The 27,046-nt window shown below is 40.0% G+C and overlaps 1 protein-coding gene across 1 annotated transcript in view; it reads right to left on the bottom strand.

Moving 5' to 3' along the window:
- The window catches only part of IL31RA (interleukin 31 receptor A), a 71,391-nt gene that overhangs the window by 20,125 nt on the left and 24,220 nt on the right, over positions 1-27,046 (bottom strand). Inside the window, 9 exon segments of the mRNA XM_075128344.1 lie at positions 3,396-3,578; positions 6,152-6,368; positions 8,236-8,352; positions 8,651-8,929; positions 11,951-12,096; positions 14,846-15,021; positions 21,055-21,178; positions 26,066-26,229; positions 26,910-27,030. Of these exon segments, the coding sequence (XP_074984445.1) occupies positions 3,396-3,578; positions 6,152-6,368; positions 8,236-8,352; positions 8,651-8,929; positions 11,951-12,096; positions 14,846-15,021; positions 21,055-21,178; positions 26,066-26,229; positions 26,910-27,030 (1,527 nt within the window).

Below are 27,046 nucleotides of genomic sequence, written 5' to 3'. Positions count from 1 at the left end.
TATTATATTGTATATGATTGTAATTTTCACTATTTGCAATTTCACTTTTGAAAATCAGGCCATTTAAGCACCTAAACATGAACTTTGGAGCCGAACTTTAGGTCCCAATTTAAAAAATGTTGCCCTTAAATCATAGAAGGATACATTTTCAAGTGCACCTCCTAACGTGCATTAAAAGTACAATCTTGCAATAAGCATGATGTATAAAATTGCAAGAGATAAGAAATTATTTTAGAATTATATGTACAGATTTCAATAAATAAGGCAAATGTTTTTGTAGTTATTTCTTTTTATAAAAAGACCATATGACAAGTTGCATGAGCTCAAACCCAATTAGACAAGTTTGTGAAAAAAATGTAAGGTCTTTTAAAATTAGTCGTCCTTCACTTTATAGTGTTGAATCTGCACTAAGACCTTGATCCAGCAGAGAGATTTTCAAAAGCTCCAAGTATACTTAGGTGCCCAACTCCTATTGACTTTCAAAGTTTTGAAAGTCAATGGGAGTTGAGCACCTTTATGCCTTTGAAAGTCTCCTCCCTCTTCAGTACATGTTAACCTTAAGCATATGAATAGTCAATGGGACTACTCAGATGCTTAAAGTAAGGAAGCATATGTTTAAGAATTTTGATGGATGGGGTCTTATTAATTACTATTTGACGACATAATGTGAGTTTTATTCTCAGTTTGACTGTCCGGAAATTCGTTCTTCTTGATTCTGTTTCCTAAAGTTATTTTGACACTTAGATTAAATAGTTGTACTTTGGGGGTGAAATCCCGGCCTGACTGAAGTCAGTGGGAATTCCCTGGTATTATTGAATTGAAAGCCATCAAAATATTTTTAAATTTCTTTAGAACAGAGACAAGTATACAGACAGCAACAAAACTGCCGAAGCAGTTTACCAGCCTACTGAAAGGAAAAGGGGAAACAGACACTCAAAACTGCTTAAAGAGAATCTTCTCATGCTGAGAATCCTGAATCATCATCACAGGAAGACAAAATATTGCATCAAAGGATTATGCCAAACAAACATATTGAATGGGAGGAACATTAGCACAGCATATATGAAAGCAGTTCAAAACAAATGCCTCTACTCAACCTAATACAGTGTTTTCAATGTTAACTCATCATCAATGGATTTCTTTTTATTTTTTATTTTATTTATTTATTTTACAAAGCAGCTTTATTAATCTTCCACTTTTATAAATGTTTCTTTACCTCATTAAAAACACAATATAATGTCAGAGCATATGAAATGAAAGCTGTAGATAGGTCTTCTGATCCTAAAATGTGTCCTGTTTTTCCTCTAACATTCCCAAGTGTTCCAGCAAGGCCTGAAGAGCGATGGGAAAAGCCTTTTAGGGAACCCCAGAGTAGAAGTCTAAATTTTTTTAGAACTCCCATGTGGTGAGGTGGGGAAGACGAGTAGGGTAGGTCAATTGGAACTGCCTCAAGACTACCTCAAGACACTTTTAGTAACTAACATAGGCACCATCTGATGTGCTACTTTCCCATTCACCTCCCAAGCCTAGTCTATTTCTGTGGGGGTGGAAGGGCAGCATGTTAGATTAGTAATACATTGGCTGACAGTTGGACACAGGGATAAAGGTGGGATGGGTGAGATTTAGAGGAAGTAAAAAATTCAAACAAAATATTTGCAGCTTTGATATTTTGCTTGCTTATTGTCTGCCTATTACTGTTGGTCTGTCTTGTCATATTTTCCAGATTTAAGATATGTGAGCAGCGCTGGATTAATGCAGGGGCTTTAGGTGCTGCAGCCCAGGGCCCCAGGCTAATGGGGGCCCCAGCACAGCTCAGGCAGGCTGCGTGCATTCCGTGGCCCCCACACCGTTCCTGGAAGCGGCCGGCTGCTGGCACATCTCTGCAGCACCTGGCGGACGGGAGGCGGTTCCACGCGCTGCCCCCACTCACAGCACCGTCTTTGCAGCTCCCAGCCAACGGGAGCTGCGGGGGAGGAACCTGCGGGTGTGGGCAGTGCATAGAGACACACTCTTCCCCTCCCCCCAGGGGAACACAGAGATGTGCCAGCAGCCGGCCACGGCACGCAGGCAGGCAGCCTGCCTGATCCCTGCTGTGCCACCGGCTGGGAGCCGCTTGTGGTAAGCGCCTCCTGGCTGGAGCTTGCACCTCACACCTCCTCCTGCACCCCAACCCCCGACCCAGCTCAGAATTCCTTCCTGCACCCAAACTCCCTCCCAGACCTGCACCCCCTTCATGCACCAAACTCCCTCCCAGAGCCCGCACCCCTCACCCTCTCCTGCACTGCAACACTCTGCCCCAGCCTGGAGCCCCTCCTGCACCCAAACTCACTCCCAGAAAGACACTGATGTAACAGCTGTTTTAAGGTAAGGAGTAGGCTATTTTTAATTAAGTTAACTATATTCTACATATTAAGACTGAAATGTAACCACAGAATGGCTTTATGTTAATTAAAAGGCAAGTTTAGTGTAGCGTTAATAGCCTTGATGCCATAATTGTGATCATTTTGTTTTAAATTAGGAAAAAGACTTTTACACAGGGACCCCACAATATCTAATAGCCCCAGGCCCACAAGGTAGTTAATCCGGCCCTGTATGTGAGGCAAGGACCATATCTTCCTATATAGAATACTCACAATGTCATATTGTAGTTCTTGACTTGTGCAATTATTTTTTTAATATTCAATAATTTCCTGTTGCAACATGTTGCCAAAGAGCTTCAAAAATACGTTCATTTCTCTTTAACGAGAATACAAATTTCTACTCCAAAACTACCTGTCTTCATTTCCCAAGAACTGGAAGACATTCAATTTTGTATTTTCTTGTCGCACTCACCTGATCACACCTAAAGAACTATGTATTTGGTAATTGGCCCTAATAGTACAGAAGTTGAATTTTTATTAAATATCTGTATTTAAAGCTTTTGTTGCTATTTTAAACTACTTGCTAGTAATGTCAATGTTTTGTTTATTTTTTCAAAAGATTACTTAAAATTAAAATTATTTATAAGTCTCTACTTGTTTATATTAGTCAATTTATATGCAAAATAGGTGCTGCTACAAATATTGAATGGAAAGGTTCAAAGGCTACATCCATTTCTGCTTCATGATAACTATTTTGTCCACTGTTTGCTGTCATGTGTCGGTGACTCTCAGTCTTGTTATCTTACTAAGCAGTGAAAAATAATTGTGTCTGTGTGTCACCATACTTCTGCTAGACACAAAAGAGTATGTTGCCCACACCCCAAAGAAAGATACTACAGTATAACACACAGCCTATGTTAAACATAGAAACAAAATACATTTTCTTGAACAGAAAATCTGTATTCTAGATTTAGGTTAAGTAGTAACTGATGGAGATGTGAAAATTATAAGTTCACGCAAGCATAGTCAACTTACCTTTCTGAGCTGTCCACTTTGTAGTATTTAATATATATTGCCATGATCTACCCAATGGCTCAGTCTCCAATTCCTCATACCATTCAATGACATATCTGCTTACTTCTGAAACTGATGCTTCCCATTCCACAACCATTTGTTCATTTAAAGTAAGTGTCCTCACTGTATCAATCCATTTAAAAGCTGCAAAATAACACTTAAAAATTAACAGAAATAGTTATAAACATTTTAATAGAGCAAACATCCATACTAGTGTACCAATTTAGCAATGAGAGATTCAGATTTTTATCTATAGAACCGTGTTTGACTTAGGAAAAGTCAAACAAGAAATTCGGCTTAATTGTGTAAAGCATTGTTTTATTTATTCATGTACACACACACACTATCTGATAACACAGCAAACAATAATGGAATTGTTACAATAAGATGTGAAAGTAGACGGGTGCATACACAAGCAGAGACATGAAGAATTGAAATATATATCCATACAGAGACCTACTTTACATTTTTTATTGGCTGTAGTAGAACAGAAGCGCAGGTTTTGACTTGTGATTTAATAGGAAATAAGGAATCAATAACAGAGGCCAATTAGTTCAAGACTGACAGTGAAGAAATAGGGAATAATCAACCACAGAAGAGGAACTGAGAGGATCCCAGAGCTGGCAAAGTAGAGGGAGCAAGATGGGGTACAGGGACAAGAGATTAGATCACAACAGGGAAGTCGATGGGAGCACAGCTATAAAAAAAAAAGTAATATTATAGTGGATACAGAAGCGGACAAGGAGACACTCGAGATCAGAAGAGATGTGATCACATCTGCATATACAAGTCAGAAAGCACCTTGCTGTTTTCTGACCACATTGAAATTTGAATATGAGCAACGTTGGGAGGTCAAAGCGGAGGGAACTCTAGTTATCTTGGCATGACAAATGAACACATGAGCAATTCAACAGGATTATCTCAGTATATCTCCCTTAATCATTTCCCTGCCTCTGCAGCGGCCTCAGATTCTGGTGCACCTCAGTATCTCCCATTCTCTGTCTGTGGCGCATAATAGTTGAGCCTTCTGGGGACTGTAAAACTTTGGTCTCATTTCATTTGTTGGGTTTAGTGCGTGGGTGCTGGGTGGTGTTGGTGGCCTATAATATACAGCAGGTCAGATTATCTAATCTGGTGGTCTGGCCTTAAAATCTATGATCCTAAGAAAATGACAGAAGAGATCTATGTTTTGTTGGTGTTAATAGGCAGACAGACTGTAACAATGTAAAGATAAAGGAGAGTCAAAATAAGACTCTAAAATCATAGAGCTGCGAGGTAAAGGAGGGTTCTTGAACTACTATTTAAAACAAAAAGAAAAGGAGTACTTGTGGCACCTTAGAGACTAACCAATTTATTTGAGCATGAGCTTTCGTGAGCCACAGCTCACTTCATCAGATGTGTACCGTGGAAACTGCAGCAGACTTTATATACACACATATATATATATATATATATATATACACATATAAAGTCTGCTGCAGTTTCCACGGTACACATCTGATGAAGTGAGCTGTGGCTCACGAAAGCTCATGCTCAAATAAATTGGTTAGTCTCTAAGGTGCCACAAGTACTCCTTTTCTTTTTGCGAATACAGACTAACACGGCTGTTCCTCTGAAACCTGTATTTAAAACAAAGTGCAAAGAAAAACAGAACTGTCTGTTTAACATAATAAAACAGTGACTCCTATTAATGGCCTTATAAACAGGAAGCACTATTGCGAATAGGAAAATATATGACAAGCTGAAGTACAATGACATACCAATGCTTTAATACATTCTCTTCCATACCAGAGTATGCTGTTCCATTAGTCTATTGCACTTTTGTTAAATAAAGTAGTGAAACTAGACAATCCTGTACCGATATAGTGATGAGCTAGATGACTTAAAAGAAAACGAGGAGTACTTGTGGCACCTTGGAGACTAAAATTTATTTGGGCATAAGCTTTCGTGGGCTAAAACCCACTTCATCGGATGCATGCAGTGGAAAATACAGTGGGAAGATACATACACACACACAAAGAACATGAAAAAAATAGGTGTTGCCATACCAACTGTAACGAGACCAATTAATTAAGGTGGACTATTATCAGCAGGAGAAAAAAAAACTTTTATAGTGATAATCAGGATGGCCCATTTCAAACAGTTGACAAAAAGGTTTTTTTCCTCCTGCTGATAATAGCCCACCTTAATTAATTGGTCTCGTTACAGTTGGTATGGCAACACCCATTTTTTTATGTTGTCTCTGTGTGTGTGTGTGTGTGTGTGTGTGTGTGTGTGTGTGTGTGTGTGTGTGTGTGTGTGTGTGTGTGTGTGTGTGTGTGTGTGTGTGTGTGTGTGTGTGTGTGTGTGTGTGTGTGTGTGTGTGTGTGTGTGTGTGTGTGTGTATCTATCTTCCTACTGTATTTTCCACTGCATGCATCCAATGAAGTGGGTTTTAGCCCACGAAAGCTTATACCCAAATAAATTTGTTAGTCTCTAAGGTGCCACAAGTACTCCTTGTTGGGTTTTTTTGCTGATACAGACTAACACGGCTACCACTCTAGATGACTTAATAGGTCTTCTCCACCTGTAGAATCTAGGACAAAAAAATCTCTACCACAATTTCACTTTCACTGCAACAGTACTTAAGACAGGCAAAATGAATTATCACATGGATACAGAAAAGGTTATTTCAGTGATCCAAGAGAATATCTACCACACCATTTTATAAAACGTACTTTTTTCACCAACAGATGGAATTCTTAGAGTAGCCTCAGGAGATTCTCCAACAGAGTTATATGCAACAAGAGATATCACATACGCTTCCCCCGTTAAAAGGAGCATGGCCATCTTGTCAGAGGTGTTGTGCGTCATTTTAAAAGAATCATTGTTTTCTGGATAGTACTGTATTTTGTAGCCAAGTAGACACTCAGAAGATGGAAATTCTTTTAACACCTATTAAAAAAATTAATAAAAAGTTGCGTGTGTTTTGTAATGCCGATTCTATAATCGAAAGCACATTTAATAAGTATATAAAACATGAATACTGGACACATTGCCAGGACTCCAGAATTTTTCCCTTCTCTACCTCTGGATTATTTTCATGCAAACATATTTCAGTTTTTCAGTAATCTGTTTTCCAGTTTTCCTCATTTGGTTACTCAAAAAAGAGATTCCTGAAAAATATTTGGTGAGCCCATCAGAGGGTCAACATCCAGAATGTTCTTCCAACTACTTCATAACAGAAATTCTACAAACAATTTGAAATGTTTGAGCATGCCAGAGGGTATATTGGATTACTTTCTGGAGAATTAACTATGTTGCATTCTAAAAACGGATTTTATTGGATTCTAATAAATGTAAAAGCTTAAAAAGTCTGTTAAAATTACAATTGATCAGATAATAGCAGCTGAAAATATTTATACAATGAATATTACTGTTTTTCCATCAAATTTCTTCAAGGAATTCAGTTTTTGGAATATGTTGTTCAACTGAAAACTGCAATACCCAAATTATTCATTTTTCTTGCATTTGATCACTCAAATTAAAATATTTTTAATCACTATTTCAATCAAGATTCTAAAAGCACAATGTTACCATTTAGTTCTTATCTCCAACATGGTCAAGTGGTGATAATTTAATCAAGGAGGTTTCAAAACTGCAAATTAGAATAGAACTGTGAGAAATTATATTAACTAACATTGACGATCATGGCTTAGCAGTCAGTTTTTCCATATCACGTTGAATATGATGTTGATGGGAACACTGAGCCTTGGGGTGGCTCTGGGGGATCAGATTGTTGCTTTGGTGGGTGTGCATGAAAACTCTGTGGGCATGGGAGGCAGTTACACTTTGTGTAAAATTAATATGGCTAATATAATGTTATGGAGGTTAAACTATATAGAAGGAATGTGCATTTTCCCAGGACGTGTGGAGTGCCTATTGGAGAAGGGGTAAAAGAAATGCAAACAAAACATGGTACTTAATTAAAATCCTATTAGGGCTCCAAAAGGGGCCACAATAGGTTGTGCTTTCCTTTTCAGATCTCTGTGTGTTTTGGAGCAGGAGATGAAAGTGGAAAGTCATCAGAACTCTGGTGGAAGTAAAATGTTTCCCTTTTAAGACAGTGTCTGAGCTGCTAACAGCTTTGGATCCAAAAGCAAGCTAGTAAGCCTCTGTGTAAATGCAAATTACCCAGCTGATGGGCACAAAGGAGCTGCAAATAATGAATACATCTGGTCAGCAAACAAACTACTAGAAGACTCAGATTATGGTCCTCCAGGAAAGGGAGGTGAAAAAACAAGTCAAGCCGGAAAATAAGGGGGACAGGTTAACCTTAAGGGGTGTGTGGGTGGGGGAGATGGGAACAGGGAATGGGGGTAAGGAAATTGGAATCATGTTTGCTAAGGCAGGAATGGGAACAGGGACACAGATGTGGTATCAGAGCTGAGAAGGAGGATACCAAGGAAGGGAACTGGAATCATGCTTGCTGGAAGTTCACCCCAATAAACATCGAATTGTTTGCACCTTTGGACTTCGGGTATTGTTGCTCTCTGTTCATGCGAGAAGGACCAGGGAAGTAAGTGGGTGAAGGAATAAGCCCCCTAACAGATGTCAGCAGGGTCATAGAGTAAATCCTGACTGCAAAGTTGTAGTCAACATCATGTTAGTTAACAGAAAACTTCTGTAGGTTCTGTTCTAGCTTTGTATGGAGTTCATCTGAGCCAGACTTGACAGACCTTTATTTCCTATAACACAGATGACAAAATGCAATTTCTACTGGAAAAGGCAGTTCGGATTTTAACATCATGGGTGTACATACCTTCCACATAAGATGCACATATCTATTAGCAGCTGACGGTGAAGGTTCAATTACTCTCCACAAATCCACTTTTCTTGAGGGAGCTATTAAAACAAACAATAAAAAATAGAAAATTTGCTGTTACTTTTTAAAGAAGGTTAACAGCAGTGTTGAATTTTTTTTTTCTTTACTGACCCTTGTATACCTTCTCTCTATGTTGCTATCAGTCTCTTATTTCCATTCTTTATGGTCATTTCTCTCTTCTTTCCTAGCTCTATATTTTTATTTCTTTTAAACAATCCCCTTTTTTCTCCTCCATTCTATATTCCTCACTTTTCAGATCTCTCTATCCTTTTCAGTTTGTCTCCTGTTCTGACCTCCCTCTTCTAGTCATCTTTAATTAAATGTATTTGTTTTCACAATTTCAAAGCCAAACTATGACATCACCCAACTGAAAATATGCTGAAAATAGTCTGCTAGTATTAACTTCTGTGCCAAAAGATTCAAAATTAATCCTGTGAAAAACTATGTTGTAAACCATTAGCCTGCCTTGTTGTTCTGTTTTTCCTATTTTCTCTTCACTCCATTCACTCCAGATTTCTGATCCAGCACAAACACATTGAATGGCAATAGCATACTCTGTAAAATCCCATAGATGTGTAAGATTAAATGATGTTCTTCTTTTATTTTGATTCATGGTGAAAACAACTGTTACCTAAAAGTGAAAACATGAACACGAAATATGTTGTCTTTATTAACAAAAAAAAAAAAAAACCTCAGCAGATGGTTTATCTGCTTAAAAACCTCCAAGACCATATCCATCATGCCTCCCAGATCACCCATCCAGTATGAATAAAAGGGAAAGCTACTTATCTTGTAAATAGTGCTTGTGTGTGTAGCATCCTCATTTCCGGATCTTTGCAATTGTTCCACAAGATCGGCACCAGCTTTTAAGGTTACATTTTACCCTTAACGGCAGTAGTAACAGAGTAGACAGCTTGAGCTAGGCTCTCTGTTGGCCACTGTGCCCTACCCTCTCTGAAGCATCAGTACTGTCCTACAACTGTTTCAGTCATCTCCAACTGCATGGGAACCAAAGGTCCCAGCAATAAGACAATCTAAAGATGATCAACATATGATCAAAATATCTGCACCAATGAAGACAGAAAAAGCATGCACCAAGAGAAACTCCCCCTGAAAAATTATCCTCCAAACTCTGAAGGGAAACAGGTAGATGAGTGGCAGTAATGATTACTTCAAAGAAGAAGAATTATATGGTTTATAATTTTCACCTACTCTAAAGAGGTCATCAGAAGAAGAATCTCAGTCCAGGAAAGCAGGGAAGTGCCATGATTGTCCCAAAACAAAAATGAGAGCAAAGCTAAAACATGCAGTAACCACAAGGCCGACACCAACAGTGGGAACAGGGTGGATTTTTTTTTTTAAAATGTATACTAAAAAGGGGTAAGATAACCTCTTAAATCAACATTGAAGATACTGAAGTGTGACAATCAATCAATAAGGAAAGGGGGGAACCACTCAAGTCTCAGCCAACTGAAAAAGAGAAATGCATAAAAAACTTTTGGGGTGGGAGTGGGGAGTTTGGCTACCTCTACATTGGAGACAAGCTTCAGAGTATGGAGAGTCTGAAATCAAAATTCCCGCCTGGAGGCCAAATCCAAGAAATAATGCTTTGTAAATGTGGGGAGAGAGGACCAGAAATCTACGATGGCACCCCTGGTGGCTGCCTTGTCTCTTATTAAATGAGCCTTGATATGGCTTCTTCCTTTCAGCTCAGCCAAATCATAGCAACACAAAATACAATCAGACATCCCTGAAATGGTCTCCAAAACAAAGAGTTTTATGCATTGTCATAAATATAAAGGGAAGGGTAAACACCTTTAAAATCCCTCCTGGCCAGAGGAAAAACCCTTTCACCTGTAAAGGGTTAAGAAGCTAAGATAACCTCACTGGCACCTGACCACAATGACCAATGAGGAGACAAGATACTTTCAAAGCTTGAGGGGGGGGAGAAACAAAGGGTCTGGGTCTGTCTGTGTGATGCTTTTGCCGGGGACAGAACAGGAATGGAGTCTTATAACTTAGTAAGTATTCTAGCTAGATATGCGTTAGATTCTGTTTGTTTAAATGGCTGAGAAAATAAGCTGTGCTGAATGGAATGGATATTCCTGTTTTTGTGTCTTTTTGTAACTTAAGGTTTTGCCTAGAGGGATCCTCTATGTTTTGAATCTAATTACCCTGTAAGGTATGTACCACCCTGATTTTACAGAGGTGATTCTTTTTTACTTTTTCTTCTATTAAAATTCTTCTTTGAAGAAACTGAATGCTTTTTTCATTGTTCTTAAGATCCAAGGGTTTGGGTCTGTGGTCATCTATGCAAATTGATGAGGATTTTTATCAAACCTTCCCCAGAAAAAACGGGGTAAGATTTTGGAGGATTTTGGGGGGAAAGACATTTCCAAACGAACTCTTTCCTAATAATAATAATAATACAGGTGTTAGATGTTTGGTGGTGGCAGCGAAAGTCCAAGGGCAAAGGGTAAAATAGTTTGTACCTTGGGGAAGTTTTAACCTAAGCTGGTAAAAGTAAGCTTAGGAGGTTTTCATGCAGGTCCCCACATCTGTACCCTAGTGTTCAGAGTGGGGAAGGAACCTTGACATGCATCTTCTAAAAATTTGAATTCACTCCAGTTAGAACCCCAAAGACTTAACACTGAGCATATGAAAAAGCGCTTCCTGGGGAAGGATATGTGATTATAGGAAGAATGTTGGATGATAGGCTCATTAACAGGTGGAACTTCAACACTACCTTGGAGAAGAACGTCAGTTAAGTCTGCAGTCCCATCTTATTCTTATAAAATCTAGTTAAGGTAGATCCATCAGTAGGGCATGATGCTCACTCATTGTGCAGACTGAAGCCATTGCAGCCAGGAAAATGACCTTCCACGTAAGAGACTTAAACTCACAGGAACTGGGTGCCTCAAAGAGCTTTCTTTTGTCAGCTCTCTCAGGACCAATTCATAACCCTGTGACAAAAGGGTTTGCTTTTTTTTAAATGAAAGGTTTTAAAAGTATCAAGCCATGCAGAGACCTTCAGCTAGTTTGTGATAGGCTCAAATAGCTGCTAAATGTATCTGGAGTTATTTTTATAAGTTGGACTCAGACAGGTGGACAAGCTATTTTTGTGAAGGGAAAGCAGAGGGGCCCACAGCGAACCATTTCCACTTACAATTGTAGATCAGATGGATTGTGAGATGCCAGGAAGACATAAGCCACCTTCTAGAACACACTGCTTACACATTTTTATCCTGCCAGAAGCCAGGCTGTCAGAGAAACATCTCCTACATTTGTTCTAATCTAATCTTGAGTGAACATAATTATTTTATTTGCCAGAAAACAATAGGAAGAAAAACATGTTTCATTGTTGGACTGACTGAGGGTACCTCCACTGAATTTATCCTAGGACAAGTAAGGAGTAGGATGGGCACTGAGACAGAAGGGCAAGAACAATTTACCCTTGACAGTGAAACAGAAGGTCTTATCCATCTCTATTTTCTAAAATTCCAATATCATGCATGCTTATATTACATTTGAGTAAATATTAGTTATTATTAGTGATCTTACATCCTTGCCTTTTGTCATCAGCATTTAAAAGGATCAACATTTATGTCAGTGACAAATGATCTAATATTCTGAAAATAATGATGTAACTTACCGAAGTATTTGAATTTGTATTTCTGTATCGAAGACGACAATTTAAATCTAGTAATGCTGGATCAGGTTTGTCCCACGTTATGTTAAGTAATTGCTTTACACCAGCAATTTTTTCTACTGAAACTATCTTAGGAGGCTTAGTTTTCACTGGAATTAAGAAAAAAAAGCTCTCATACTTTTAAATAGAAAAACATTCTACAACTTGACTTCAATTAAAAGTTTAGAATAGCTTGAGTATGTAAATTCTAGGAAGAGTTCCTTTATTATTCTAAACAACGTTAGTTGTAACCTACTTGCACATATCAATGCATATCACATATATACCAACTGTAATTATGAAAAACTACATATAGGACAGAGATTACATACACAGCTAACTATACTGTTTGTAGACTAATTTCTTTCATATGTAAATGTATTGAATTATTGTTCTATTTATAATATGAGTACCACATTCTCCTCTCAAAGGCAGAGGACAGAGAAAACAACAGAGCTGCAGCTGAGTCCTATCCGGAGAAATAAGGGAGAACTCAGCTGGAAGACAGTTCGGGGCAACAGGAGTTTGAGGGAAGGGTGGCAGAACTGGAATGGGCAAGTATTGAGAGGAGAGACTAGGCTAGACAACTGCTGCTGATGTAGTGGTAGGTGTCACAGGTGGGAAGTATCCACTGAGGAGGTTGTACCTGTTTTCCTCAGTGTGATCACTTCACAGACAGAATTTTCACATGAACAAAACTGAACTGTAATTGTCAAGAGTCTTTATGTAGACATAAAAATGTGAACTCCATCCTATTCGTATTCTATCCTAGCTAAGCTATGGCAAAGCATAACAGAGGAAGAAGTGGAATCAGGCATGATGGAGGGAGGAAGAGGTACACAACATAATGTTATGGTTGCTTGGTTTTGTATGATATGCATAATAGACTTATTTATTTTAAATGATTCACTAGAAGAATGGCACAGTGGAGTGAGCAATGTAGGGATTCTGGGAAAAGATAAAGCCATTTGTTTACTTAGAGCCAAATCCTAAAATCCTTTTGGATGCTGAATAGCACTTCAAATCATCCAATTTAAGTCAAAGTGCTACTTAATATGCCAGATAGTTGAAGAATCTGACCTTCATTTACTAATCCGTAAAAAAAAAAAAAAAAAAAAAATCAGTAATTCACACTAGTTCTTACAGTCATTAGTAAATAAATGTACTGCATTACGTATACAACACTGGAAGGGCGTTTAATCACACATTGGTAATGCACTAATGAGGGTAAAGTTTTTCAATACTGATCTATTGCAATATGCTGAAATAATTGATATGGAAAGGCAAGGAAGCACAACCATAATCAAAAACCTCTTTCAATGAGAGACATACAAGTCTTAAAACAGTTGATGAGCTCTCACCGGACAAATCTGAACATCAGAGAACCACAGTGTTATTTGACACAACTGACGGTTCCTGTTCAGGAGACACTTAACTTAGGGAAGTGTTGAGGTGATTGTGTAGGCAATGTAATAAGAGTCAGACTGACATAGTCTGCATGTATCAGATTATGAAAAGAGCTTTTGCCAATATGATAATCTCTTCAAATATATAAATACATTTTACGTACTACTTACAGTATATATTACACTTTAAGAGGGAACAGCAAGGTAATGTACTTTGATTAATAAAATTTTGTAAATGTTCAAACTAATGCAGATCCAGTTCTGGATTTTGGGTGGAGGATGCATGGGAAGGGTTTGTTTCTTCTTTAAATAGCATGTTCTTGCTGTCAATCCAAGAACACAACTGCTTTGACTCTGCTTTCCCACTGAATCATCCATAGAGCCCCGCACAGATACAAAATTTGTATCTACATCCAATCTGCAAAAATGATCCATGGATATAAAGCAGATTTGCAAGGTTCTAATCATCCATATTAATGTATTCCACTGCTAATTTTTTAATGGTAGAGGTGCAAAACCAAAGTAAGAGAAAAAGGTGGCGCTTTTTGAGGTATTTCTTTTATATAGGCCAGAATTTTCAAAAATAAGACCTAAACTTTGGTTCGTAAATCCACATTGAGGCACTCCAATAAGTAGCATGATTTTGAAAAGTGCTGAGCACCCAGGATCTACCATTAATTCCAATCTCCTGGATAAGGGTCTCTTTCTCTGCTACTTCTCCTCTGTGCTTGTGCCCTCAAACCAGCAGTCCAACTGTGGACTGCAGACCAAGGCTGAAATCTGACATGTATATCCCCTTGTGCTGTTCCCCTTTCTCCTCCAGGAACACCCCCAGTTGGTAGTGCTGATCCCCTCATGAGGAGCACAATTACTAAAATGAGGACATTTCTGGAAGGGAGAGGTAGCAATAAATGCAGGGGCAGATGCCTAGGAGTATAACTTAGGGAAAGTATAGTCAGGGGGGTTAATAATGTGGAGAAGGGATACAGAGGGGCAGATATTGTAGTCTTAGCCAATAAATCAGCTGTGGTCCTGCAGAGTGGGGCACATTTGTGGGGAGGGGCAGCTATATAAGGGTAGAGAAGAAGGGAATATCTGTTTATAAACTTTAAGGAGGTTTATTGGCTTAAGAAGCTGTCAGAAGACACAGCAAAATCAGTGGAAGGCAGCTCCAGATGGGATGTTAGGGCAAATCATACACCAATACAGGTGCGTATTGAGGACTCACTCAAATCAGTGCAATGCAACCAACTGAAGAACAATTATTCAAGTGCTAAGACAGAAAAGTATGCTGTATCCTCAATTTGATATTCTATTTTTATTTTTTGTTTTAATGCTTTTCACTTGATTTTTATAAGAAAGTTATTCTGTATAATTAAATGTCAGCATGGTTTTATTTGATCTCTTTTGTTATGTAGTATTTTATCTTTAAGTATTTTACAAAAGTAGTTACCTATTTTATTCATATTTATAGGAACACAATCAGATATGCCTACACCCAAGACATTTTCAGCTTTCACCTGACAACAATCATCTTCAGCAAATGGAATATATGGGGGGAAAAACGAACATGATCCATTGTTGCTTTGACAGGTATCCTCTTGAAATGCATCCATCAAATTTTGATCCCTGTCATCACAAAAAACAAAGAAAATTTAATTTTCAACCCTTTCTTAAATCAAGGACAACTAAAAGAATTAATGGGCTTAGTTTTAATTAGAGAGACAAGGTGGGTGAGGTGGTAATATTTATTGGACCAACTTCTATTTGAGAGAGAAAGAAGCTTTCGAGACCTGAAGAAGTGCTTTGTGTAAGCTCAAAAGCTTGTCTCTCTTGTCAACAGAAGTTGGTCCAACAAAAATATTACCTCACCAACCTTGTCTCTCTAATATCCTGGAACCAACCCCACTTCATAAAATGTTAGATTCAATTAGCAATTATAGTTTAAAACAAATATTTACTAAATTCCATACAACAAGCTATGTTCTTCTAGTGAACTTCTCTTAAAGGAAGCTTAACTACCAATAAATGCCATTCCCTCAATGTATTGCCCCTGCAAATCCATACTGTAGGATTTTGTTCAAGTCTTAGAACCATTTAAAAGCTGTTAACTGTTAAGAAGGCATATGTGCAGCCAGCACAAATCCAAACAGATGTAACTGCAGTGAAAATAGCAACATTCAAGGAGCAGCAGTGAACAGAAGAATCAATTTAATGGGGAATCCCTGAGCCTTGTTAATACCAGGTTAAAATCCCAAGCAGGAATATTGCAGATAGATGTACACATGTAACACCCCTCTTGAAAAGCATTTCATAGCAGGATGCATGAACACAGAAGCATCCTCCATAAGAAAAAGGCAAGAAGCAATGAACTACCACATACATTTCAAATGTGGAAAAAGACAAGCCCGACTGTACCAGTGACAAGATATACCCTGGAAGTAGGAAACAGAGAGACTTTTTGAAAGCGTTTGTTCCATTTCAGCATACACTTTCCTCATAGATGGTGTGTGTTGTGAGACTAACAAAACCTGTTTCATTTCATCTGACCATAAACAAAATTCTTCATCAACTACAATGCCTCTCAGTCTACCCACTTCCTCTCTCCCAGTCCCAGTCTCCTTGCCCAGCCAGTACCAGTCTTCCCCACCACCTCCACCAGTTCCTTCTGACCAGACCAGGCTTGTTGTCCTAATCTACTCCTTTCCCTCCCACCAGGTCCAGCTCTTGTCCCCTCTGCATTTAAGTGAAGTGGCTTCCTCCTCCATACTGCCTGGGTACCAGCAAGGGAGTCTTTGAGAGCACAGAAGAGAAAGGCTCACTGCCCTTCATTCCGGTGTCCAGTCCCACTTTGGCCCAGAGTGGACAGGAGCAGCAACTACACGTCCAGCTTTGCACTCCTGGGTTGAAGGAGGATGCATCACTGTGTGAGGGTAACGCAGGCACAGCCCAGTTAGGCCAATGGGAGCTGTGAGGGAGGTGCCTGCAGGTGGTGGGAGGGCGCTCAGAGCCCCCTGGACACCCCTCCACCTAGGATCCAGAGGAACATGTCACTGCTTCCTGGGAGCTGTCTGAGGTAAGCGCCACCTGGATCCCTCACCCCAACCCTCAGCATAACCCTGAGCTCCCTCCCACCTCCAAACTCCCTCCCAGAGCCTGCACCCTGCACTCCCATCCACACCCCAAATCCCTGCCCCAGCCCCTTCCCCCATCCTGAACCCCTCATTCCTAGCCCCACCCCAGAACCCACACCCCCAGCCTCAGGCAAGAGCCCACACTCCAAATCCCTCGGCCCCACTCACAGCCTGGAGCCTGCACCCTCAGCCAGAGCTCTCACCCCCTCCCACACCTCAACCCCCTGCCCCAGCCCAGAGCCCCCTCTCACACTCTTCAGCCCCATTCTAGAGCCCACACACCCAGCCAGAGCCCTCACCCCCTCCTGCATCCCAACCCCCTGCCCCAGCGCAAGGGCGTGGGAGAGCAAGTGATGAAGGGGAGGTCGAGTGAGTGGGGGCAAGGCCTCAGAGAAGGGGCAGGACAGGGGGCGGGGCAAGTTTCTTTCTCAGTTTTCTGCCATTAGAAAGTTGGCAACCCTAAATCCAGTAACAAGTGAGCTGGTGAAACATGCTCAGTCACTTTGTGGGGATAGTGCATGTGCAGTCTGGTCAGCACCAGGAGCTGTGCGGGGATGGAGCGTACTTGGTGAGGATGGACTATTCAAAGATTTTAGCTGCTAACCTCTAACATGTGTATTGAGACTGTGTAAACGGAGATTTTTCAAATCCTTATAATTTGGTCACATTTGGCAGATTTTCACAGGAACAGCAAAAAGTCACATCCCTAATACTATTGTCATCCCTTCTGCCAAATTTTGAGTCCCTGCCCAAAGCGTGGGGACACCAGAGAATCTCAAAGAAAATGACACTAGAATTCTTTTAACATTGCAAAACAATTTATTTTTTCCTAACCTAGTTTTCAGAAAAGGCTGAAATGTTTTCACTGAAATTTTTCATAAAAGATAAAACAATAATAATCAGCCCAAGGCAGACAACTAAATTTCAGCCCAAATGGTTAAAGTTTGTCAAAGTTAGGAGCAACTGAAAATAGGGTATTATGTAAAGTGTTGGGCAACCTTAGTAACAGGTGTTCCTATTAATCCTGCTTATTATATGTTTTCATTAAAATTTTCAGGAAAAAAAAATCCCAAATCTATCAACACAAAAGCTGGATTTGATGTCAAGGCTGCAAATACAAGAGAAAGAGTGAAATGTCAGGACTGCTTAGAGAAAGCAGATTATTAGGTAAGAAATAATGATTGGTGTCCCTCTATACAAAACCTGAAATTAACAGCCTCAATAGCAGTATCCAGTGCTGGGGCGTGGGGGGGCGGGAATTGGCCTAGCTAGCCAAGAAGAAAACAAAGGATGGGCTGGTCAGGATGCAGGGCTGGCTCTACGTTTTTTGCCGCCCCGAGCAGGCAAAAATAAATAAATAAATAAATAAATAAATAAATAAAACCTGACGAATACACTGCCGCTGGAGAGAACAGGAACATCAGAGGGAGCTGCCGCCGAATTGCTGCTGACGGCAAGACTCGAGCTAGAAGAGTCGCTGCTGAATTGCCGCCACAGGAAACAACGGAGAGGAGCTGCCGCTAAACTGATTGCCAATGGAGCTGCTGCCGGAGTGCCGGCCCTTCAGCAGCGCCGCCCCAGGCACCAGCTTGCTTAGCTGGTGCCTAGAGCTGGCCCTGCATATATGGTAAATGCCAGTGTTACCCAGGGTTTTCAGAACCCACAGCAGGGGCAACTGAACTATTTCACTTCAGGCGGTGTCAAGAATAAATCAATGGGAACACAGCGATTCCATCTGATAAAAGATTAAAGCAAGTAAGTATGCTCTATCTAAAACTCCAGTTTATTAGATTCTAGTATACAGACAGAAGCAATAGATTTAGAACATTCCAGATATTTACCTCAACTCTGGAACGGTATTGAGTAATTAACAGCAGGTAAGCCAGGGCAGTTGCTTACCCACCAGGGAGATAAGGTGTCAGGAAAAATGTCTCTCAAGATGGCTTCAGAGAATTGCTCCAAAGTACACTGTATTAGCTAATCTTTTAAAACTAACTTTTACAAAAACACAGGTCATAATGACCCCTACTAAGTCATTACTTTTTTAAACTTTCAATAAACATTTAATATCAGAGGAGCCGAGACTCAAGGTCTTCCAACCACCAAGATTTTCAGTCTCACTTCTTTACTTTTCTTTCCCCTCTTCCCATTCTGCTTCGCAGAAACTGCCAGTTAGTTTTGACCTTGCAACTAGAAGCCTGCTTTCCAATTAACCCTTAACTATGTGGTGTTCTATTTTCTTAATTCATGGTGGCTGAATGCATATAATATAGTTGCAATTGTCTTAATTATATTCTGGGGTACACACCCCCCTCAAATCCAAGGTAACACCAGCAGAAGACTTTTGCTTTTTTTCCTGTCCATCTTTTGGTAGGAGGAATTATATCCACTACACCTGGGTTGGCAGAGAGGTAGGCGAAAAATGTACCTAGTATTGACCAATAATTTTTTCCTTCTTTGTACTTACAGTAAGATCCCCCTGTTATTTGCTTAAGTATGGCAGCTAATACTGAATTTAGACTTGTCAGCAATTTCCTGCAATTTTTTTTTTCTTCTGGTTTTAAGGACTCTATTTACTGACCTGAAATCCTATGTAATATAATGAGTGACAGATGACAACATCCTGCCACATCCCTGGGAGACCGTATTGAATTAAGTTTAAGTATCTTTGGAATACATTGTATTAAATGAATTGTGTATGTATTACTGTGGGCCAGGATTGTGTGTAACCTTTCTAGAGTGGAGATGTGATAGATGTGAGGCCTGGAAGTTTAAAAGACAAGCAAAAATGGACTTTTGGGACAACAAGTGTTCAGTGGATTTCCTGGGGAATACTTAGAAAGAAGTTAATGCAAATTCCTAATCTCTGATTATTCAAAAAAACAGCCTTTTGGAGCTACACCCTGATGAGATGGTGATTGGTTGCTGTTTACTTGTTCACAGAGACTGGAAATTAAAGGCTGTAGCTGTATAAAGGATTGGCTGAACTGCCCAGAGGTAAGACAACTATGAACTTATAACCACAAAGAAAACCCAGCTGTGGGTTTTGAAGGACTGACACCTACCAAAGCCTGAGGTAGGAGTTAGAGGTGACCTTTGGTAAGGTTTTTAGTATGCATACAGGTTATTTATTGTTTTTCATGTTTCCTCTGTAACACTTTCACCTTAAGAATAAACGTGCTTGCTTTTATAGATTGGTTTAACTTATAACTGCGAGCAATACTCTGGAGAGATAGCAAAGTGCAGATGCTAACGTTTTAGGCAGTCTGGCTTGCTCAGGATATCATAGCTTAGGAAGGGAACTGTGCCGCTTTAAAGATTGCCCAATAAGGAGGTACTGAGATGAAGGTCTCCGTTCTAGAAAGGTGATGGCTAGAAGCCAGAAACCTAAAGCAGGTGATGGACCATGGAGGGGGAATAATGGTACAATTGCTCTGAAACTGTAACATAACCTTTCTTCTATCAGTTGTTAAAAATGATCTCTAGTGGTTTTTCAGTTGTCTCTGCTAATTCTTTACACTTATATCATCCACCTCTGCTCTTTCATTCAGTTTATCGAGGAATTGTTTCACTACTCTCATCAATCCTTTCAACAGAATTCTCCAGACACTCACTGTGAACTGCACTTCTCATGAAAAAAAAATTATATTATATATATAAGCTGCTGTCAATGTCTGTTGCTTCCACGTCCTCTATAAAGTGGTTTCTTTACTTATTTAGTAGTGATCCTACCCATTCTTCTGTTTTTCTCTTAATCTCAAACTTTTTGATTACTAGAGACCGCAATATTAACAGCATAAAAACTGACTTTTGCTACACCAATGCAATTATCACTGAAGCCAAAAGAAGTTATATGTGCATATCTGAAGGCAGAATTAAGTCTATTGTATTTAATTTTCCAACCATTTGTATTTATCTAACATAAAATATTAAAACATAGTTGTAGATTTACCAAAGCAAGTATAAAACGGAATACTAGGAGATTTATATTTGTACTGCATTTATCCTTGATGCCAGCAGTTTTGTTCTTTCATCATTCTACTCAAATCTGCATTTACATTGGATATGTTGATGTTCATTTCTTAGCAACCTCAATTCCAGTTTGAACAGATAGGGTTAGGGCATGGAAATACATTGCATAATGAATACCAGCAAACTGGTAATAATAAATGCATAAACACATATGAAAGACTGCAGAGGAACAATAGGCAGCACTGTTTCATTAGCTGTGCAAAGTGCTAAGAACTAGATAGTTCTGAATTCCAAATTTAGCTTTGCCATTGATTTAATGTGTGCTCTCGTCAAGCCATTTTACCCTTCTGTGTATTTGCCTATTTTAGGATAGGATAATACTTGACAATCTACCTCCCGGCTGTGTTGAGGGTTAATTAGTTAATGTTTTACAGCAGCCTGAAAATGTAAAGTGTGTATTAATGCCAAGTACTGTTACTGCAAATTAAATATGTACAGTTAGTTTAGACTTCAATCATTCCAAAACTTTCTTATGAGAAAGGTATTAGATACTTACTGAATATTAACCTGAGCATATTTTGTTTTTTTAAGATAGGTAACTTTTCTTGCAGTCCATCTGTGAACACAACAGCCATCATAAAAATAAATGCAGGTAATATTTTTTGTCTTGTCTGCAGAGACTGTAAAATGAAATAAAAACAAGAATTCATCTTCAGGAAAATAGCATGTTGTTATAGTACATTTAATTTTTTCTTTTAGTACTTCTAGTCTTCTGTAGATAACTTTTCTTGTCTTAAACTAATGGATTTCCTTCTTTAGTTGAACCAGAAGAACAGTCACCAAGGAAAACTCTTAGTTATGTGGCGAATGAAAACTATCAAGATAAAAAACAATCTCTGCCCAAACCTGGTATAACCAATGATGCAATGTAAACTGCATCTGCTCTGCATCTAACTTCAGTCTAAAGTATTAAACAAACAAGGTCAATTTCAGATTTGGATATTGTCGTGTAGCCAGTTCTCCAGTAGTGGGGGAGAAAAAAGAACAAACGGTTACTCACCTTCTCATAACTGTTGTTCTTTGAGATGTGTTGCTCATATCCATTCCAATTAGGTGCGTGCGTGCCACATGCACAGTCGCTGGAAAGTTTTCCCCCCTAGCAGCACCCGTCGGGTCAGCTGTGGAGCCCCCTGGAATGGTGCCTTCATGGCACTCAATATATGACCCTGCCAACCTGGTGCCTCCTCAGTTCCTTCTTGCCGGTTACTCCGACAGAGGGGAAGGCAAGCAGGTTTGGAATAGATATGAGCAACATATCTCGAAGAACAATAGTTACGAGAAGGTGAGTAACTTTTTTCTTTGAGTGATTGCTCATATCGATTCCAATTAGGTGACTCCCAAGCCTTACCTAGGCCGTGAGGTTGGAGTTATGGAATCACTGATTGGAGCACTGCTCTACCAAAAGTTGCATCATCTCTGGCATGTTGGACGATGGTGTAATGAGAGGTGAATGTATGTCCCGAGGACCAAGTTGCTGACCTGCAGATTTCTTGCATCAGGACCTAGGCCAGGAACGCCGCTGATGAGACCTCAGCGCTCGTGAAGCGTGCCATAAGAGATGGGGTTGGTATTTTGGCCAGCTCATAGAACATACGGATGCATGCTGTGATCCAGGAGGATATTCTTTGAGATGAGACCGGGAGTCCTTTCATCTGGTCTGCCACCACTATGAACAACTGGTTTGACTTCCTGGATGGCTTAGTGCGTTCGATTTAAAAAGTTCATGCTCACTGATCATCCAGGGAGTGCAGCCTCTGATCACGGCTACTAGCATGAGGCTTAGAATAAAAAACAGGCAGGAAAATGTCCTGACTAGTGTGGAAGTGTGACACAACCTTAAGAAGAAAGACTGGGTGAGGTCTGAGTTGCACCTTATCCCTGTGGAAAACCATATAAGGTGGGTCTGAGGTAAGGGCCTTTAACTCAGACACTCTCCTTGCTGATGTAATGGTGACCGGAAAGGCTACCTTCCATGACAGATAGAAAAGGGAGCAAGTCACCAGCGCTTCAAATGGGGGCCCCCATTAGCCTGGACAGGACCAGGTTAAAGTCCCACATAGAGACAGGCTGTATGATCTTGTGACGTAGGTGTTCCAGACCCTTGAGGAACTGACCAACCACAGGGTTGGTGACGATGGAGCATCTAGATGCTCCCAGGTGGAAGGCCGAGATAGCAGCAAGGTGTACCTTTATGGAGGACGCTGCCAGGCCTTGCTGTTTCAGGTGCCTGACAAGGGGGTGTACGACGCTGGTCACACCAAGTAGTAAATCTTTTCCACTTTTCCAGATATGTGGCTCTAGTGGAGGGCTTCCTGCTGCTGAGTGGGCCCTCCCTTACTTGTTCTGAGCACAGAAGCTCCATGGGGTTCAGCCATGAATCTTCCAAGCCATGAGGTGGAGGGACTGCAGGTCAGGGTGACAAAGGCGACCGTGGTCTTGAGCGATCAAGTCAAGGAGGAGAGGCAACATGACCGGAGCATCCACTGACTGTTCCAGGACTGTGGTGTACCAATGTGGTCGAGGCCACACTGGTCCTACCAGAATTATCTCTGCCCCGTCCTTGCAGACCTTGAGTAGGACCTTGTGAGAGGGAACGGGGGAAAACATGTAGAGCAGGTGGCCTCCCTGGGGTAGCAGGACTGTGTCTGGGATTGAGCCAGAGCTGTGTTTCTGGAAGGAGCAGAACACTGGGCACTTTCTGTTGCTCCCGGTGGCAAACAGATCAACCTGGGGAAACCCCCACCGGAGGCTTGGCTCGAAGGACCGGGGACTGTGGTGCCATCATGGCAATAAGGTCTCTCATGGCCTCAAATGTGTCCGGGATGGATGGCAATTCCACCTCCTCAATTACCTGGCTCGGGGAGTCCAACGGCACTGGACTCGACGGTCCCCCTTGCAGGGCCGAAGTCAACAGTGCCAGCTCCAAAGTCTTTGGCCCTGGGTGCTCCTCTCTGGGACGCGCTCCATTGGCCAGCTCCAAAGGGATGAAATCTCTGAGTCAGAGATCCACTCCTCCCCTGCTGCCAGTGCTGCTTCTGCATCAGGGAACAGGATCCCTCCGGTTTCGATCCTGGGGAGCGGTGGTGCCGCGGGTCTCTACCAGAGTCCTTCCATGGTGCCTTGTCTACCACTGCTGCCGGGGCACGGCGCACTGTTGAGCTTGGTGCTGGGTCTTGCCACACTGATGTAGGTTGCAGTCTGAGTGCCACCTCCATAAGGAGCTGCTTGAGGCAAAAGTCTCACTCCTTTTTTGTTCTGGGGCAAAACCCTTTACAAAACCCTTTACTTGTCCGCTTGATGTGCTTCCCACAGACACTTTAAGCACGTGTTGTGGGGGTTGCCTGTTGGCACAGGCTTGTTGCAGGACTTACATGCCTAAATCCCAGGGGCTTATACCCTGCAAGTCCCCCAAGGAGAAAGCAGTTGGGGTGGAGGGTTGGGATGTGCAGGGCTGCGGCGGCCAGAGAAAGAAGTGACTTTCCCCAGCCCCAGGGCTGCGGCTGTCAGTGAGAGTCCGCCCCCTCCTCCCAGCCCCAGTTTGGGGGCTGCTTCAGTGGGGGAGAGAGGGCACATCCATCGCATTAGAAAGGTAAGACTATTGATATTAAAATATGAGTTGTGTGCTTTTATTTGTAAAACAAAAAAATGTTTTTTATTATTAAGATTTTTTTATATAGTGTTTTTATCCAAAGCACTTTATAATAGTTAGCTAACGATACAAACAACATTTGGAAAGGTCATTAAGTGGTCTGCTGAGTCCTCAGCAATTTTCAAGTGGTCCTTGAAGAAAAAAAGTTTGAGAACCACTGTTCTAGATTAAAGAGCCCATTATCAAATTTATGTTCCCCATGTAGGTACTTATAGACTGTAAACAAATCCCATTCATCTTTTCTTTGTTAAACTAAGCAGATTGAGTGCTCGCAGTCTTTTACTAATAAGGCATGTTTTTTAATCCTTTAATTGTTCTTATGATTCTTTTCTGAACCTTCTCCAGCTTATCAACATCCTTCTTGAATTGTGGACAACAGAACTAGAAATTGTATTCCAGAAACAGTCACTCCAGTGCCAAATCCAGAGATAATATAACCTCCCTACTCCTACTTGAGATTCCCGTTTACACATCCAAGGATTATATTAGCCCTTTTGGCCATAAAGTTGCACTCAGAGCTCATGTTCAGCTGATGCCAAATCTTTTTCAGATCACTACTTCCCAGGATAGATTTCCCCATCCTGCAAGCATGGCCTGGATTCTTTGTTCCTAGATGTAGGACTTTATATTTGGCTGTATTAAAAGCGATATTGTTTGTGTGCACACAATTACCAAGCAAACCAAATTCCTCTCTATCAGTGACCTGTTTGGAGGCTGCTATTTCTGCAACAGTCTTTGAAAGCACAAGTAAGTTTGTTGACAGACATTTCATATTAAATTGAATAGTAAAAACACTCCAATTGCCCAACAGTCACAGGTTTTATTGAATGTATGTAGCCATCCCAAAACTGATCTGGACATCAGGAAGTTGGTTTCAGAAAAGTAGTTCCAGTCTTAAATAGCACATTTTGTCTTGGGGTGGTCTTTAAAAAGATGGTGGGCAGATTTTCAGAGGTAGTGGGCACCAACAGCTCCCACTGATAGGAAATGCGTACACTTATAATACACATTATTCTATGAACAAAATAGAACTGCTCATTAAATAGCCAGTCGAAACACAATGGTTATGGATTACTTTTAATAAACAACAATTAATATATGGACACAGTATTTGCAAGAAGTGCCTTACTGAGTATTTCTCACTAGAGCTCAGCGGAGGATGGATTTTCCATTTCACACAAGATTTTGAGATTTTAAAGTTTGGCTTCATTCTGAATTGGAAAATTTCAAAATTATTTGCAAAAGAAAATTCTGGAAATAAAAATAATTTCAGATTGACTTAAATGTTTCATTTTGACAAAAATTAAATTAATTGTTTTGTTTTGATTTTTATATAACGAACAATACAAAATTTTAAAACAATTCAAAACAAAGTTATTTCAAATGAAAAACCAAAATTTTTTGTGACAAAAATGTTGAAATGTGATGTTTCAATATTGTCAGAACTTTTTCTCATTTTTCTTCATCACCAAATATTGGCAATATAGACATGATTTTGCAAAGTATTTCAACCAAACTACATATTCCAACAGAAAATGGTTCAGTCAAAGTTTTTCCAACCAGCTGTATTCTTATCTTATCATGTGTGGGTTCCTTTTAACTGTAACTTAATTGTGAAATTCCTGCAACCTTAACTGTGAATTTCCTGCATTAGTAATACTTGGTTTTGGGTTAACAACAACATCCCAGTAATTTTTTTTTCTTTTTTTTGCCCTTAAGAAGCTTATCAAATATGTACTCTCAACACTGGCTCCATCTTAATGTACTTTTTGTCTAGGAATATCCAGGAAATGAAGTTATTAATAACTTAATGAATCTACTCTATGGTCATCAACTATTGATATGTACATCAAATTACCTGATTTTATATCTTGTATAGAGTGAAAATCCATTTGGTCTTCAACTAAAGCATCTTCCTCTCTCACATTAACATAGTCTCGATCAGTGAATGGATAAAATAAATAGCATACACTTTGATTTGTTTGGCAAATACCATCACAATCTGTCGCCATAAAAATGGGTCTATTACCAAAAAAAAAGAGCAGAAAGAGGAAAACACTTAAAATCATTCTAAAACACAGAAAAAAATACTTAGAGGCTATCTTCAACAACTCTTCATTAAAATTAATTTTGCATCAAGTGTATATTTTCTCTCTAGATATTTTATCTTGACAGCTACAATAAGAAACTCTTCCAACCCTAATCTTCTATGATTCTATTACTTATTCCAAAGCATTCTTATGTGTAAGACACATTACTACAAAGTAATCAAATTTGGTGTAGCCAGACAGGATGGTAGGGAGCTTGTTTTAAGTGATTTTCAGTTGAAAGCCTTGGAGGAAAAAAATCATTTATTTATTCCCATAATAGATGCAATGACAAGGAAAGTTTCTTCACTGTACTCCACCAAGATGCCTCCACCCTGACTTTGAAGCACCACATTTAGTTTGAAAAGGTTAGTTAGGTCTCCATATACATTCAGTTTTTGATTTCTTTGGTAAGATTGCAAATAAGGATATAAATGCCAAATTATGATATGAACATCTGCCCATTAAATAGTGGATTAAAAGCATTAATTTATTTCACACAAGAGACTAAAAAGACAACAGAGTAGGACAACTTTACTAATTACAGGCCTCAAGTTAAACTGGTGACCAAAAGGTGACAGTCTCCACCCACCATAGCCGAAGTCCTATACTTACCGCTTTCTAACAAGAGTATATTTTGTTGTAAGGTATGTTTCTTTTCCTGGAATCCAACTGCAAGTAAATTTAACATTGTAATGGTAAATGCAGGAAATATTCCCCGGTGTGCTTGGTGGAACTATAATCAGATAAAA

This window comes from Caretta caretta, chromosome 5, assembly GCF_965140235.1.
Source record: "Caretta caretta isolate rCarCar2 chromosome 5, rCarCar1.hap1, whole genome shotgun sequence".
In the NCBI taxonomy this organism is placed as follows: Eukaryota; Metazoa; Chordata; order Testudines; family Cheloniidae; genus Caretta; species Caretta caretta.
The sequence above is the reverse complement of the archived record's forward strand: the minus strand, read 5'-3'. Positions and strand labels throughout refer to the sequence as shown.